The following is a 16,882-nucleotide window of genomic DNA, read 5'->3' on the forward strand; positions in this document are numbered from 1 at the left end:
AAGTTACGTATATACAGCGGTGATTCGCTGGCTGATTTTATTACTTGAGTCACTTTTAGTTGGGCTCCGCTGGTTGGGTCATGGCCCAACTAAAAAGCAACCGTACGTTCCTGAAGTGTAAACCCAATCACGGAAAAATGTTTGACAGTGGAGACTTATCGGCGGAAAATTTTCCTGACAAAACCCGGAGCAAATCCTGCAACAAATCCCATGGACACGTTTTCTTCGAACTGAAACCAGCCTTATGCCAGGGGGCTGGTCCCTTCCTGGCATCGCTATATCGCAGACACGTGTTAGTAACTCTGTCAATTCGTTACCGCTAAATCCTGTAGTCCGACTTTCCCAGCGCAGCGCTTCCTCCAACAGTTCCTGAGGTCGCCATCCGGGTCAGTTGCACCGCCCCTTCTGTCGTACTTTTCCGGCATACTCGACTAAAACGTACTCCTGATGGTCGCTAGAAGTATGACCTCGTGGACCATCCATCCTGGCTCTTTCCGTCCATCCTGCGCTGCAGAAGGTGACGTCGATACATGCATCACCGCTCGGCCTCTAAACGTTGGCACTTGACCTTCGTTCAGCAGAACTACGTTCAATACCGCTAGTGACTCTATCGTCTGATAATGATTCAGGACAACACTGATTTTTAATATCAATCGTCCTCACAAACTACAATGCCTCTTTAAAGGAAAGCAAACGGATGGCGGTTATTAGCGTAACATTCACACTTTGTCTAAAAAGTTTGTCTAAACAGTCTCACGTGGACTTGCTGTTTGAGCATTTGTTAACATAAATCGACACCACTTTACAACGCGTTCCAAAATAATTTTGTAAATTTTAGAGAGCAATTTAATAAAATTGGTTTCCGCCAACTTATCAACCAAACTTGAGGCTACAACTAACATTTAATGTATATGTTATTTCAACTCGTCTATACGGCTTCAAGCTGCATATGTGCTATACATACGATCAAGAACTTATTCAATGCTTTTACCAGCAAATCTAGAATCTATTCAGCTGTTTTGACGTGCATGCACAACTACTTTACAGCATGTTACACAATTTTTTCTCCATCTTTACTAAACCATTTAGTAATATAATTCGCCAATGGCGCTTTATTCAGATTTTTTGAATCTGTTAAATAAGTTAAATAAGCCTACTGAATTCAATTTGATTAAATATTATTTGAGAGGAGAGTAAATTTTGAGTTTATTTATTGTTTTTTTATGAAAACTCAAATACCAATTTTGTTGCTACCTCAGATTCCAACTCCTGATCTCCTGATTCAATGGCCGCTGCTCTGTCATCACCGTCACTTTGACATATAAATAAAAGAAAATTACGGATGTGCTTCTTCGTATACCCTATAGGTTATTTCACTAGCGCTATTTTCAAATTCATGCTGTATAAACTTTAGAAAGAGGCTCTACATGCTGCTTTCAGCACATAAGCTTAAAAATTATGTTTCAGCATTATTTCAACAATTATTCAAACATCTATCAGCATGTTCTGTGGGCTAACCTTTATGCATCATCAATCGCTGAAATTGTTTTTAGGCAACATTTTATCGATCTGTATATGCTACTCTGCTGCTTATCGTTTAACAGTAGCGTCAACAGCAATATCGCTTCTAAATGGCTAGTTTTCTTACATTATCTGCTAGCATTAATGACAGCGCTTTGTCAGTTGCTATAAGAGCAGGTGAATACCTTTATAGCTGCATTACAGAAATCCAGGGGAGAAGGTGGAGCACTGAATCCCTACCCAACATGTGCGACATCTGGATTTGGTTCTAAACTGTAAACAACAGTGTTAATTTCTACCACCTTTTGTTATGGCGAGGCAATTTTATGCACACTTTGTTTTCGATATTTTATCAAAATTAAACACTCAATCATGCAGCAATATAACGATGTGGTATGCTTGAGATACCTGCTTGATTATAGGGACTCGAAAAAATTATTTGCAGTAACTAACCAAATATAAAAATGTTCACATTAACGATTGCGCCCTAAAGGTAGCCTCACACCTCGGGAATTTGGTCTGCGGATTTTTTCCATGATTTGCTATCGATGTCATTGACGAAAAAACCCCGGCCTCTTTAAAATACACGGGGACCATTCGGGGATTTTCCGAGGTGGCAGCTGTCTAGGCTACCTTACACCTCGGAAAATTTTCCGGATTTTGAACCCTGTGCATTTTAAATGGGGCTGATTTGATTTCCGTGTCCGAATTCCAAAACATCGCTATAAAACATGGGGAATTGTGACCAAATTCGAGGTGTGAGGCTACCTTAGTAGCCTCACATCCTGGTTCGCGGATTTTTCCCATATTTTGCATTTGCGATGTTTTCGGATTTGGGCACGGAAAATCGAAATCCCGGCCCCATTTAAAATGCACGGGGACCAAAACCGGCGGAAAAATTTCTCCTGAGGTGTGAGGTAGCCTTAACACCGGTTCTAAGCTGATGCAAAGTACACGAGCTTTGTTCGCCAGTGACAGGCGTATGAGGCCCTTGCAGAAATCAATAGCTCGTACACAGCTCCGGCAACAAAAATCAAATGTAAACATTGTGACGTTCCATACAAATAAGCTATTAAAAGAAGCAGTATAAGGTTTACTTAAACGTTGTGTAATCTTCAGAGATACCGAAGTTGCTAAAAGCTTCGTTAGTTCATTTAAAGCGCCAGTACGCTATATTGTTAGTGCTATAAGAAAGCGAAAAATGTTTTCATCGTGAATGCTACTCACGTAATATGGGAAGTTGCTAACAAGCAACCGTTACATACATGAGCCTTAACCGATAAGCTTTGTTGCATTCAGACAGAGCTGTTTTTAGACTATATGAAAGCTGCATTAACGATAAAAGATGAAATATATTCACAAACTGACTAGCTGATAGATATTTGGGTAATAGTCGAGTTGAAGTTTATGATTATTTGCGGAGGCTTTTCTTTATTCAGCATTGGCTGCTTTTATTCAAATATTATACAGCCAAAGGCGAGAAGTTGAAGCTTAGCACCAAAATTGTTAGTTGGTAGGTGGTCTGAAATTACATTGCACTTTGGCAAACTATGCAACTATTCCGTTGCACTAAGCCACGCAAATTGAAACCAGCGATATAAATCACGAAAATAACTTATTTTAACGTTCATCTCGTCGCCACTAGCGATTTCGGATCACTAGGTAGAACAGCGAGATGTGTATTCAAGCACGCTTAAACTAAAACTGAGCTTTCGTATATTCTTGAGTCGATAACAGCTTTACTGTGAACGCACACATTTTAAGTGCTGATATAACAGGTCCCAGATGGGGACTCCCGTGGAGGTACTCTAAAAGGCATGCATTTAATTTATTTAGCTTACATCTAAACAGATAACAAGTCGTTCTGCATCTGGTCAACCCACCAGGCTCGAAGCGAACGCCATCTTTGCAGGGTTGCTGTCCGGCATTCTTGCAAAATGCCCTGCCCATCGTACCCTTCCAGCAAGCACGCATCTCTCGAATACCTCGAGTGCTTGCAAGTCATACTCGAGCAAGATCCATGTTTCATGTCCTTAGAGTACCACCGGTCTTACGAACGATCTATACATGATACATTCGGTGCTCGTGTGAATCTGTTTGACCTGCGGTTTCGGATGAATTCATGGAGAAATGCTTGATGGAGCTTTTTGAGGAAATCTTGGAACTTCTGGCTATCCTTGTTGGAACTCTGATGGAACTCTGAGGAATCTCGAGCGCTTGAGGAATAACTCGTGAAATTCCTGGAGGAATTATTATGGAACTTCTGAGGAATCTATGTTGAACTCTGTGAAATTTCTGAGGAATAACTAGTGGTATCTCAGTTGAACCCTGGAGGAACCTGCGCGAATTCTGAAGAATACTTGATGGAACTTCTGGAGGAATCCTTCTGAACTCTGGAACTTGGAGGATTCAGAAACTTCTGAGGAATACCGGAACTCCTGAGAAATTCCTGACGAATTCTTGGAGGAATGCTGGTGAACTTTTGAGGAAATCTGGTGGAACTTCAGAAACTGTAGAACTTCTGAGGAACATTGGTGAAAGTCTGAAGGAATCATTGGTGGAAACCTTAGAGAAATGCTTGGTGGAGCTCCTGGAGGAATCCGAGAACGAATGCTTGGAGGAATGCTTGATGGAGCTTCTGGAGGAATCCTTGGTGAAAGTCTGGTGGAACTACTGAAGGAATTCTTGGTGAAAGTCTGGTGGAACTTCTGGAGGAATTCCTGGAAGAATTATTGAAGAATTCTGGTGTAAGAATCTTGAGTGAGCTCAGGAACTCTGGATGAATCCTGGCCGAATTGTTAGAGGGATGCTAGATGGAACTTATGGAGGAATCTTAGTGGAACCCTAGTGATTTTTCTGGAGGAATCTTGAAGAATTCTGGAAGAATGTTTGGTGGGAATTCAGGAGTTATCATTAGTGGAACTCTAAAGGAATCTTGGTTGAAAGTCTGGAACTTGGACGAATTCTTGAGGAATGCTTTGTGAACTATTGAGGAAATCTTGTGGAACTTCTGGAGGAATCTGGTGGAAGTCTGGTGGAACTTCTGAGGAGTCCTTGAAGGAATGCTTTGTGTAACTGGTGGAATCTCTTGAAAGAACTTTGAGGAATGCATGTTGGAACTTCGTCCAGTTATTTGTTTCGCCGACGACATTGATATCATGGCACGTAACTTTGAGAGGATGGAGGATCATCAGACTGAAAAGCGAAGCTAAACGGATTGAACTAGTCATCAATACGTCGAAGACAAAGTACATGATAGGAAGAGGCTCAAGAGAGGTCAATAAGCCACCCACCACGAGTTTCTATCGGTGGTGACGAAATCGAGGTGGTTGAAGAATTCGTACTTGGAGCTCACTGGTGACCGATAACGATACCAGCAGAGAAATTCGGAGGCGCATAGTGGCTGGAAATCGTACGTACTTTGACTCCGTAAGACGCCCGATCGAATAGAGTTCGCCGCCGTACCAAACTGACTATCCACAAAACGCTTATAAGACTGGTAGTTCTTCAAGGCACGAGCCCTGGACGATGCTCGGAGAACCAACGCGCACTGGGAGTTTTTGAAAGGAAAGTGCTGCGTACCATCTATGGTGGGGTGAGATGGCGGACGGTACGAGGAGGCGAATGAACCACGAGTTGCATCACTGTGCTGGGAGAACATCCATCGTTCACACCGCGAAAATCGGAAGACTGCGGTGGCCGCACGTAGCCAGAATGTCGGACAGTTATCCGGTGAAAATAGTTCTCGACAACGATCCGACGGGAAAAAGAAGACGAAGTGCGCAGCGAGCAAGGTAGATCGATCAGGTGGAATACGATTTTGGACCCTCCGCAGACTGTGTGGTTGGCGAAGGCAGCCGGACCGAGCTGAATGGAGAAGACTTTTATGTGAAGCACAGGCCACTCCGGCCTTAGTCTGATAATAAAAAATAAATGTTGGAACTTCTGGAGATATACTAAGTGGAAGTCTGGTGGAAATTCTAGAGAAGGAAATCTTGGACGAATTCTTAGAGGAATGCTTTGGAGCTGTGAAGGAATCCTTTGGTGGAACTCCTGGAGGTATCCCTGGAAAAATTCTTAGGTCATCCTAAAGGTGTTTCATGAACAAATCAGCAGAACATTCAAAGTTAATTACCTATATGCCGGGTATTGTCACCCGGAGGAATTATCTTATGTCTGAAATTGAATAGTATATGAAAATGTGATGTTGTCCGAAAGGTATTGAGGGTACAACCTTCTTGGTTTTTGAACCCTGGAATTTGGTTTCATCAGGGGTCGTGGGATCAAAGCCAACCGAAGGCGAAGGGGCGGTTACCTTCCAATACCTTTTCCGAACTAAATCTATCACATGTTGTATATATGCATAATCAAGTTTCAGACATAGAAATCAGCAAAATTCGAAGGAGTTTCACTATTCTACAAAGATTACCGCTTAGGATGCCTATCTCGCCCTACTTTCCCCTAATTAAAGAAATAAACAATTATGAACCTTTCAGAGCTCCAAAGTGAAGATTTTGTAGACTCAAACTAGTTCAATTTTAGATTGGGCTACGATTAACAAACACAATGGGATTAAACTACATCAAATCGCATCTAATGTTGAAAATTCCTTTATTTGATCTTTCAAATTGTAAGATTTTTGCCCACCTTTTCTATCTAATTATACTGTTTGCTGGCGTGGCGGCAGTAACACAACATCACATTCTGAACAGCGCAGTTTTTTTTCGTAGCGACGTAAACCAGGATGTGGTCTAGCAGGGCTTAATGCCAAACGGATATGGAAATTATAAATGCGCTTTTCCATACCACTACTACTATCTCGGTTGCATACAATTATCTTGTTTTAAGACTTTCGTTTACGAATCCAGAATCTGGAATGATGTTTTAGTTTGCTACCTTTCAAATTTGGACAGCTTCTACTAAAGAGGAACTCACTGTTTGATTGGGATTTTATGCATAGGGCAATTCTTCTGCAGAATACGGATGAGTGGCGAAAAAACGCATCCATCGATTCGTTATTTTTGTTTGGTTGTGTTGTCACGATTAGATTTATTTATTTATTCTCAAAAACATATTCTAATAAATCTTGTAATATAAAACCAAGCAGGCAGCAGAACGAAACGAGAGAAATATTCCAAAATACACATGAATTACATTTTCGCTTCACCTAGTACCTTATATAAGCCAATCAACATCGCTAGATTTGTTTTTGGTTCAATTTTTCCAGTAGGTCTTTATCTTCTTAATCATAATAGTTTACTACCTTTTTCAGTTGGATATACTTGGATAATTTGATTATTCTATTTTTCTGCATTTTTTTGCACACTGCGTTTGAGTGTTTGCTTTGCCCTTCCATAATACAATCATTCCGTTGTGATCATGCTTTCAAGAATGGGTCTAATGTAATCTTCATGCATTTAATTTAACCTTGTTAACAGCAGAGCTGTTTACTTATCGAAATTCCAGCGATTGCAGCGCTTTTGAATGTTTCGTGAAAACATGAACCAGATAGGACGCGATAGTCGTTATTTTTCATCGGTCACGTTGAATGTTTGGAGAACCCACATGAGGTACATAAGCGTTCCATATGAGGTCGTTTCAACACGAACCTCAAATAGGGTTGTTTTATAAAAAGATTTTGGTTTCAGTTATTTAAAGAGATCCAATCCTGCTAGTGAGAAGTAGGACGGCAGTTTGATTTGAAATTGTAAAATTTACTTATCATTTTTATCGGCTAAATGACGATGGATCCATTTTCAAATGATTTAAATGAGTTAAAGTTTATAATCCAAATGGTTCGGTATTCATTGGTCTGTCATGTATACGCCAAGTTGTTGCCAATGAACTTCAATTAAAATGATTACGGATATTGATAATTGCTGCAGAACAATCTATGCAAAACGGCTCTATGCCTTATGAGGTACCTCTTTACAGTGCGATGATAATCTAGTGAAAGCAAAACCGAAGCGCCGGAGCATTCAAATGATGGGAAGAATCGATTCAAAGCCGCCTTCTGTAGTCCAGAAATACTTCGATGTTCACATTTCCGCGTTTTGTCTTCTTTACTTGGTTTAGTGTACTTAATGCTGATGATTTGATCCATCTTCGTTTCACTTTTTCTTTAGTTTCGGAAAATACCTTACAATAGAGCTTGGGTTCTGTCTGTTTTACACAATTATATTGTTATAAAGTAAATCCTTGATATACTAAAAATCAGTAAATATTAATAATGTATCAGATGCAGATTTTTTCCCATTATATATTAATCGTAATTAATATTCTTCGAGAGAAGCTGTCTGTCACTAGGGAAGAGGGCGCCACCTACAGGCATAACTATATTCTTCATACCAACATGCTGTTCACTTCTCCCCACCAGGACAATTCTTGCTCCTCATCGCCCAGCTCTTGCTTAATTTTGAGAAATCAAAGTCCTCACCGGTGCCGCGTTTGAAGATGTTAAGCACGTCCAAGCAGGTCGTCTCGAAGTGCGTTGTGGCGTCGTAATGATCCGAGATAAACACCTGCGTCTCCAGTCCCAGGTCGGTCGGTTCGTAATAGTCGAGACGCAGACGAACTTTTGCAATCGTTCCCAGCAAATCCAGGCCGGGCTTGATCTCTTCCGGATTGTCGGTCTCCACCGTGGTCGACACCATGCCAATGAACCAACCTCGCTGAGACCTGATGCGTGGAGCTGATCAGCGACAATAAATGTCCGATTTGCGGCCGACCTGCTTCTGCGGAATGATAATTTGCGTCGAAAGGGCATCTTCGTGTTGGCTATCGGATGATCCAGTGAAGATAGATGCAACGGATTACCTCGCCTTGATGCGTACCTATAAAAGCAAGGAAATATTAATCAACACAGATCCTAAAAAATACCCGCAATCTCTCACCTTATCCGGCACATAGGTGGATCACAATAGACTTGTTTACACTTGGCCACTTCCTTGTCGGAGCGTACGCCGACGACTTTTCCGCTGGCATCGTACACGATTTCATCGATCGGTTTGTGCATGTAGGTACCGCCATAGATGCGGACAAACGGGCAAAGCCCGTGGAGCTCACCCAAGCCGTTCGGATACAGATACGGGACTTTCCGTAACTGCCAACGAGTCCGAGTACAGTTTGATGGCTTGATCGCGCGATACGCCTGGTTCACTAGGTAGTCATCGTCGCGGTACAGCGCCAGCGCGTGACCCACAAAGTCTTGAGTATTCTTGTCCAAACCGAAGTGGTCGTCAGATCCTGCATGCTCTTGCTCGTCGGGTCGAAGTCTTCCATGTTTTGGGGTCCTCCTGAGTGAAGTCCTGCACGTAGATCAAGAAGTTGCGGAAGCGGCGTTTCTAACATGCCTGAAAGATGGAGAGGCACAATGAAGTTATTATTGACCATCAAGGATCAAATAGACTGTATTTTTTAATTGTAAATAAAGTTTGCTCAGGGTGTCGAAACAAATCTGAAATGAAATTCCCTGGCTTTACATTCCAGTGCAAGTCTAATCACTAATCCGTACGCATTTTATTCCTCTGATGTAAAGATTGGGAAAAAAATCAGCGGATTTCACGAATAAAAGTGGCGAATATTTTTGCGTGTGAGGAGTTTTAACGTCAAAATCTTACCCAACAATTCGTCACCCGTGCAGAAAAGGAGAAAGTGAAGTGGCTGACGATGAAAACGGGCAAAATGGTGTTGATCCCACGGCCACGGGATTGTTTAATCCATAGCATCAATTAAATCAACCGATCAACTGCGTGAGTGACACATGAGTGAGTGATTGATTAACTCGCTGGGGCCCATCAGCTTTAGCAAAAATTCACCCCGTTGTGACTACCTACTCACCAGCAGCAGGAGTCGTTCATTCCAACAGCTCCAAATTTAACACCCACCATCTCGTATTCGCATAATCACAGTGTTTTCATCTGTACACCTAAGATACATCGAAAATGAGAGAATTAGATCAAGTTCGCCCAGTCTCCCCTACCAATTGCACTATTGGCGGTTCAGATTAATCTCTTTTTCTAATTTTAGATATTCTTCCTGGTGCTTCAGGGAAACCAATAGTTGAAGGTTTATTATTTAGTGCATACCTAAAACAAACATGCTTATCAATTTTGAGAATAAAAAATCACAAAGCTCGTGCTTGAATCATAGGGGCGTCACTGCATTAATCCATCGCTCTTCGTCAATGTGTTCTTTTTATCATTGTCGTGAAGGTTATGCGATAGTTTTGCCGAAGATTTAATGGTTTGATGATAAAGAATGATTGTATCTTGCACCAGTCGCAACAATCACGGTTGTAACTGTTGAGTTATTAACGAAGTTATGATTCTCAGTACGTAGTATTTTTGTAAAATCGAAATAATGATATTTGCATCTATGATTGTACTGCAATCGAATTAAAAGGCGATACATTAAATATGTAAGGTGATCCCTCAAAGTAATTTGTTGTAAGAACATGACAGAAAATAGTTGTTTTTCCCTCTCCCAACATCCACTTCTGCTCAATATTTTGGAATTTTCAAAATATACTGTTGTTATGATAATTTATACATTTGAAATAGTATAAATGTAAAAAGATTCTAATAGTGATTTTTTTTTAGATTTTGTAAAATTCGTTATATTTTGATAACTTTTGAATTTGGAAGACGATTCTGACGGTCCTTGCATTATAAAGCAGAAGGTTGCCGAGCGTTCAATCCCAGGAGTTCGTTGTAACTGAATTTTTATAATTTTCGTTTTCTACCAAAAACGATTCCGTACTTCGATGTTCCTTTCGCACCAAAAAATTCCAAAAACTTTCGTGGCACCTATAAATCTGCATTTGTCTTAAGTAGGTGTTCAGCTTATCCAGTGATCGTAAATATCACACATTCTCACGAGAAGTGAAATGTTCATTCAAGCAGATTTTTGCCTCAGAAATCATTTTTTCGGAAAGAAAACAGGTCTTATGAGTGATAGACGCCTGACCATGTTTAACGCTCTCTTCCAGTGGCGCAAAACATTTGATTTGCTCGCAGGACTACTGTCTTGCAGTTTTGAGTAAAATTTCCTTGGGATAAAATGAGGAAGAGGGCAAAAGTTAGCGTGCACGATATTTGCTTCTTCTTTTGAGTTCGTTATGAGAGTGAGTTTGTAAAAGATCCGCCACAAATTACGAAGTGAAAAAAATTCTCCTCGACCCAAAAACGAAAAACGCTAAATTTTATCTCATCAAAATTGCAACTGAAATTGAAAGTCACTATTTGGTCACTTATTCTGCAACTGAAAAGTCACTATTTGGTCCCTTTTTCCGTCAGCTTTGGTCACTAAAGTCACTATTTTGAGGCGGCATTGGTCGCTACTACAGCCCTGCAATAGTCTTGGCTTGTACCACCTTACGAATTTAAAGTGCGAATTGCTTCAATGCTAATGTTAATGCTAGTATTAACTTGTTTGAGTAAATAATGGTCATAATAATGTAAAACACCTGGAAAAAATCAGGGAATTTTGTTTTTGCAGATGTGAGACACCCTGAGATGCTTCAAGCTTGGACTTTCAAGAAAATGTCTGTAAGCCTCCTTACGAGAGCATAGGAAAGCTCGCCTCCCAAGAAAACTCTGGAAGTCTCCTCTCAAGAGACACGGAAGCCTCCATTCAAGATCCCTCGTATGGCTCCTCAAAAAGGTTTGCATATAGCCTCCCTTTTTTAAGAGGCTCAGAAGAGGCTTGGATGCGCTCAGAAGCTTCCTTTAAGTGGCTCCAAAGCCAGAAGTTTTCTCCAAAAGGCTCTGAAGCTTCCCTTTGAGAGGCAACTGAAGTTCCATTCAATACGTTCTACCTGTTCATTAGGGTGTCCCAAAATGTGGACCAAGTCTGGGATTTTGGGGCCTTCAACCTTCAAATGAAAGCTTAGGTATAACAAAAGAAAATTGTTCTACGACAACTCTGGGAAATGACGTTTAGGTGGCCCCGACGCGTTATGAAAAAAGTGCATTTTTATAGGTAACATCGAAAATACCGGTATATCGGAAGAAATTGATGAAACTCATCCATTTTATATTTTACATTTAACTTAGGATCTATACTTTTATGGTAAAATCTTTGATACCGCATGTTTTAGCTCTATATATTTTTCACTGATGCTTTAAATGCCCAAAATGATGAATTTTTTCTTAATATTTTTTATTAATGCATCCAAAACGGGTATCCATCATAATGCTTTCGATACTAGATATACATAAAAGGTGGGGAATTTTATAATGAATATTTTGCTAAAAATAGCAACCTCCTATCTCTATCCGTTTAAAAGTTATTCACGATTTACTGCAGCTTGGAAAAAGACTTTTGAAATTTCGGATCATAATACCTGGATCATGTTTAAGTAAAGAAATGCCTACTTTTTCCATACCAACCAAATGAGTGCTTTAATAACCAATATAGCATTCATATGAGTTGCATAAAATTGATTTTAATACTTGTTTGAGTGTTATAATGGAAACCCAACGATGGACCAGCAGTAACATGACTGACTACAAATTGTTCAGTTAGTCTGGGTGAGTGCTCAAATAGATTGATGAATATGGTTTCAAAACTACCCATAGGTAGGTTCAGCTATCGTTTCATGGTTTGGTGAGCTGTGCAATGTTTCTCGATAACATGGAAATTAATTGTTTTCTGACCAACTTGATTTTTTAACCAGCACGATCATGTGAAGTTAATCCGGCTGGATCATTTTGGTCCCGATTTATCGATGCAATCAATTTATCATTGTATTCAGTATTGGTAGGCAAAATAGTTCGTAATTAGAGTAGATTGTTCTTATTTCAAGAGATTCCGTAGATGGTAGATACCAAATATTTCAATATGCATTATAAAATAATAATGATAACTGTAATTTGTGTAACTAGTTGCAAAAAGATGATTTAATCAGCATGGTTGTACGTTTATCCAACGAGGCTTGCCGAATGAGATAAATACTACGAGTGCTGATAAAATCGAGTTTTGCAATTAGTTGCACACACTATTTTTTGCAATGGGGTAAAATGAGCTTCAATATGGCGTAAAATATGAAAAATCGATATCAAAATGATCTAGTTGGATTTGCTTCACATGATCGTTCTTGCAAAAAAATCAAGATGGTCACAAAACAACTAATTTCCATGTTATCGAGAAACATTGCACAGCTCGACAAACCATGACACGAAAACTGAACCTACCTATGGCTAGTTTTGAAACCATATTCATCAATCTATTTGAGCACTCACCCAGACTAACTGAACAATTTGTAGTCAGTCATGTTACTGCTGGTCCATCGTTGGGTTTCCATTATAGCACTCAAATAAGTATTAAAAATCAATTTTATGCAACTCATATGAATACTATATTGGTTATTAAAGCGCTCATTTGGTTGGTATGGAAAGTAGGCGTTTTTTACTTAAACATGATCCAGGTATTATGATCCGAAATTTCAAGTCTTTTCCAAGCTGCAGTAAATCGTGAATAACTTTTAAAGGATAGAGATAGAAGGTTGCTATTTTTAGCAAAAATATTCGTTATAAAATTCCCCATCTTTCTATGTATATCTAGTTTCGAAAGCATTATGATGGATACCCGTTTTGGATGCATTAATAAAAATATTTAGAAAAATTCATCATTTTGGGCATTTAAAGCATCAGTGAAAATATATAGACCTAAAACATGCGGTATCAAAGTTTTACCCTATAGTATAGACCCTAAGTTAAATGTAAAAAATATAAAATGGATGGGTTTCATCGAATTTCTTTCCGATATACCGGTATTTTCGATGTTACCTATAAAAAATGCACTTTTTTCATAAAACACGTCGGGGCCACCCCTAAACTTCATTTCCCAGAGTTGTCGTAGAACAATTTTTCTTTTGTTTTACCCTAAGCTTTCATTTGAAGGTTGAGCCCCCAAAATCCCAGACTTGGTCCAATTTTGGGACACCCTACTGTTCATGGAACAGGTATCCATTATCAGCACAGAAGTAACTTAATGTTAACAATAGAAGAAACATATTTAAGAGAGCGTGAGAGTAAATCGTCGATTTCCCCTCTTGGGAAGCAATGTTGCAAAAGGCAGTATTTTTGAAAACTAAACTACCGTGAATCGCATATTTGTCCCATATGAATAGGAAACCCAGCAAAAGATGGACAGATATGCGATTCACGCGAAAGACAACCAAAATGAAGCATCCACCGGATATAGTTATGTCTTCGCTATTGGATGACGTAGTTTTTTTATGAAGGTTTACTGGCGGGACTCTGAAAGCGGGCTTGGTAGTCATATGGCTACTGCTTCTGCCTCATACGCAGGAGGTCGTGGGTTCAATCCCAGGTCCGTTCCATTCTCCTACTTTGAATCTTTCTCTTTATTTCTCATGTTCTAGCAATCGCTAGAACTGGAAATGGACTTCCATACCGTTTCCATTACTATTCCTGTACCTTCAACTTGAGTATTCTAACAGTAATCTGCTAGAATTGGAAATGAACTAATAGAGCTCGTTTCCTACATCCAATTAGAAATTCCACCAGTTACCTTCTCCTATCTATCACATTGGTAGCTCGTTAACCAAGACGGACCTCTGCCTCTCCAACCTAACCCAGAAAATTCCAACAAATTCCGCATGAACTAGTGGCAAGTGCAGAGGTATATTCGGCTTGCAGTGGGCGAGTGATTGCATCATCATTTCCTCCCCCTTCCCTACATTGACTTGCATTCTGACGTGGCAGGCGCCAGTATGACCTAACAAATGAGATCACCAGTACTTGTACATTGAAGATGTGTGCTAGTCCCAAGCAAACATCTGTTGGTTCCCTGTGCAAAGAACAGCTGGTCTGGTCATAATGGAGTAGCAACTACGAGCAGTCAATCAAGCTCAAGCTCAAGCTGAAGGTTTACTGGCGGGACTCTGAATAGAGTAGAAACCTCTGCACCAGGCCTTTGATGATACCGTAGCATAATTCCATTCGAAGCAGTTTGCCAGCCGTACACGAAACATGTCGTCCAAGACATTTCGACAACATTTCGGTACTAATCAAGGCTAGCGGCTGGTGGGGTGTTAAATTTGGGAGCTGTTGTTGGAATGAACGGCTCCTGCTGCTGGTGAGTAGTAACAACGGGGGTAAGAATTTGTTGCTAAAGCTGATGGGCCCCGGCACGGGGTTAATCACTCGCTCACTCATGTGTCACTCATGGGAGTTGATCGGCTGATTTAATTGGTGCTATGGATTAAACAATCCCGTGACCGTGGGATCAACACCATTTTTCCCGTTTTCATCGTCAGCCACTTCACTTTCTCCTTTTCTGCACGGGTGACGAATTGTTGAGTAAGGTTTTTCTTGACGTTAAAAACTACCCTCACACGCAAAAATACTCGTCGCCACTTTTATTCGGTGAAATCCGCTGATTTTTTTACCCCAATCCTTCACATCAGAGGAATAAAATGCGTACGGATTAGTGATAAGACTCGCACTGGAATGTAAAGCCAGGGAATTTCATTTTCAGATTTGTTTCGACACCCTGAGCAAACTTTATTTACAATTAAAAAAAAATCCAGTCTATTTGATCCCCTTTGACGGCCAATAATAACTTCATCGTGCCTCTCCCATCTTTCAGGCATGTTCGAGAAACGCCGCTTCCGCAACTTCTTGATCTACGTGCAGGATTTCATCCAGGAGGACCCCAAAACATGGAAAGACTTCGACCCGACGAGCAAGAGCATGCAGGATCTGTACGACCACTTCGGTTTGGACAAGAATACTCAAGACTTCGTGGGGCACGCGCTGGCGCTGTACCGCGACGATGATTACCTGGTTAATCAGGCCGTCATGACGATCAACCGCATCAAACTGTACTCGGACTCGTTGGCACGTTACGGAAAGTCCCCGTATCTGTATCCGATGTACGGCTTGGGTGAGCTGCCACAGGGCTTTGCCCGTTTGTCCGCCATCTATGGCGGTACCTACATGCTGGACAAACCGATCGATGAAATCGTGTACGATGCTAGCGGAAAGGTCGTCGGCGTACGCTCCGACAAGGAAGTGGCCAAGTGTAAACAAGTCTATTGTGATCCCACCTATGTGCCGGATAAGGTGAGAGATTGTGGGTATTTTTTTTTAGGATCTGTGTTGATTAATATGTCCTTGCTTTTATAGGTACGCATCAAGGGCAAGGTAATCCGTTGCATCTGTCTACTGGATCATCCGATTGCCAACACGAAGGATGCCCTTTCGACGCAAATTATCATTCCGCAGAAGCAGGTCGGCCGCAAATCGGACATTTACGTGTCGCTGATCAGCTCCACGCATCAGGTCTCGGCCAAGGGTTGGTTCATTGGCATGGTGTCGACCACGGTGGAGACCGACAATCCGGAGGCAGAGATCAAGCCCGGCCTGGATTTGCTGGGAACGATTGCACAAAGTTCGTCTGCGTCTCGGACTATTACGAACCGACCGACCTGGGACTGGAGACGCAGGTGTTTATTTCGGAATCGTACGACGCCACAACGCACTTCGAGACGACCTGCTTGGACGTGCTTAACATCTTCAAACGCGGCACCGGTGAGGACTTTGATTTCTCCAAAATTAAGCAAGAGCTGGGCGATGAGGAGCAGTAAGTTGTCCTGGTGGGGAGGAAGTGAACAGCGGATGTGTGGTATGAAGAATATAGTTATGCCTGTAGGTGGCGCCCTCTTCCCTAGTGACAGAGGAAATCAGCTTCTCTCAGAAGAATATTAATTACGATTAATATATAATGGGAAAAAATCTGCATCTGATACATTATTAATATTTACTGCTATTTTTAGTATATCAAGGATTTACTTTATAACAATATAATTGTGTAAAACAGACAGAACCCAAGCTCTATTGTAAGGTATTTTCCGAAACTAAAGAAAAAAGTGAAACGAAAGATGGATCAAATCATCAGCATTAAGTACACTAAACCAAGTAAAGAAGACAAAACGCGGAAATGTGAACATCGAAGTATTTCTCGGGACTATGCGAAGAGCGAGGGCTTTGAATCGATTCTTCCCATCATTTGAATGCTCCGGCGCTTCGGTTTTGCTTTCACTAGATTATCATCGCACTGTGAAGAGGGTACCTCATAAGGCATAGAGCCGTTTTGCATAAGATTGTTCTGCATGCAATTATCAATATCCGTAATACATTTTAATTGAAGTTCATTGGCAACAACTTGGCGTATACATGACAGACCAATGAATACCGAACCATTTGGATTATAAACTATAACTCATTTAAATCATTTGAAAATGGATCCATCGTCATTTAGTCGATAAAAAATGATAAGTAAATTTTACAATTTCAAATCAAACTGCCGGTCTTACTTCTCACTAGCAGGA

The 16,882-nt window shown here is 40.7% G+C and overlaps 1 protein-coding gene and 1 pseudogene across 1 annotated transcript in view; one reads left to right on the forward strand and one right to left on the reverse strand.

The window, feature by feature from the left end:
- Positions 1 to 16,377, forward strand: part of LOC134212045 (rab GDP dissociation inhibitor alpha-like) — a 37,843-nt gene extending 21,466 nt beyond the window's left edge. Inside the window, 3 exon segments of the mRNA XM_062689548.1 lie at positions 15,139 to 15,614; positions 15,678 to 15,936; positions 15,939 to 16,377. Of these exon segments, the coding sequence (XP_062545532.1) occupies positions 15,139 to 15,614; positions 15,678 to 15,936; positions 15,939 to 16,138 (935 nt within the window). The 3' untranslated portion in view covers positions 16,139 to 16,377.
- On the reverse strand, positions 7,864 to 9,248 carry LOC134215890 (rab GDP dissociation inhibitor alpha-like; annotated as a pseudogene).
- Positions 16,378 to 16,882: the final 505 nt, after the last annotated feature.

Source organism: Armigeres subalbatus, chromosome 2 (assembly GCF_024139115.2).
Source record: "Armigeres subalbatus isolate Guangzhou_Male chromosome 2, GZ_Asu_2, whole genome shotgun sequence".
NCBI lineage: Eukaryota > Metazoa > Arthropoda > Insecta > Diptera > Culicidae > Armigeres > Armigeres subalbatus.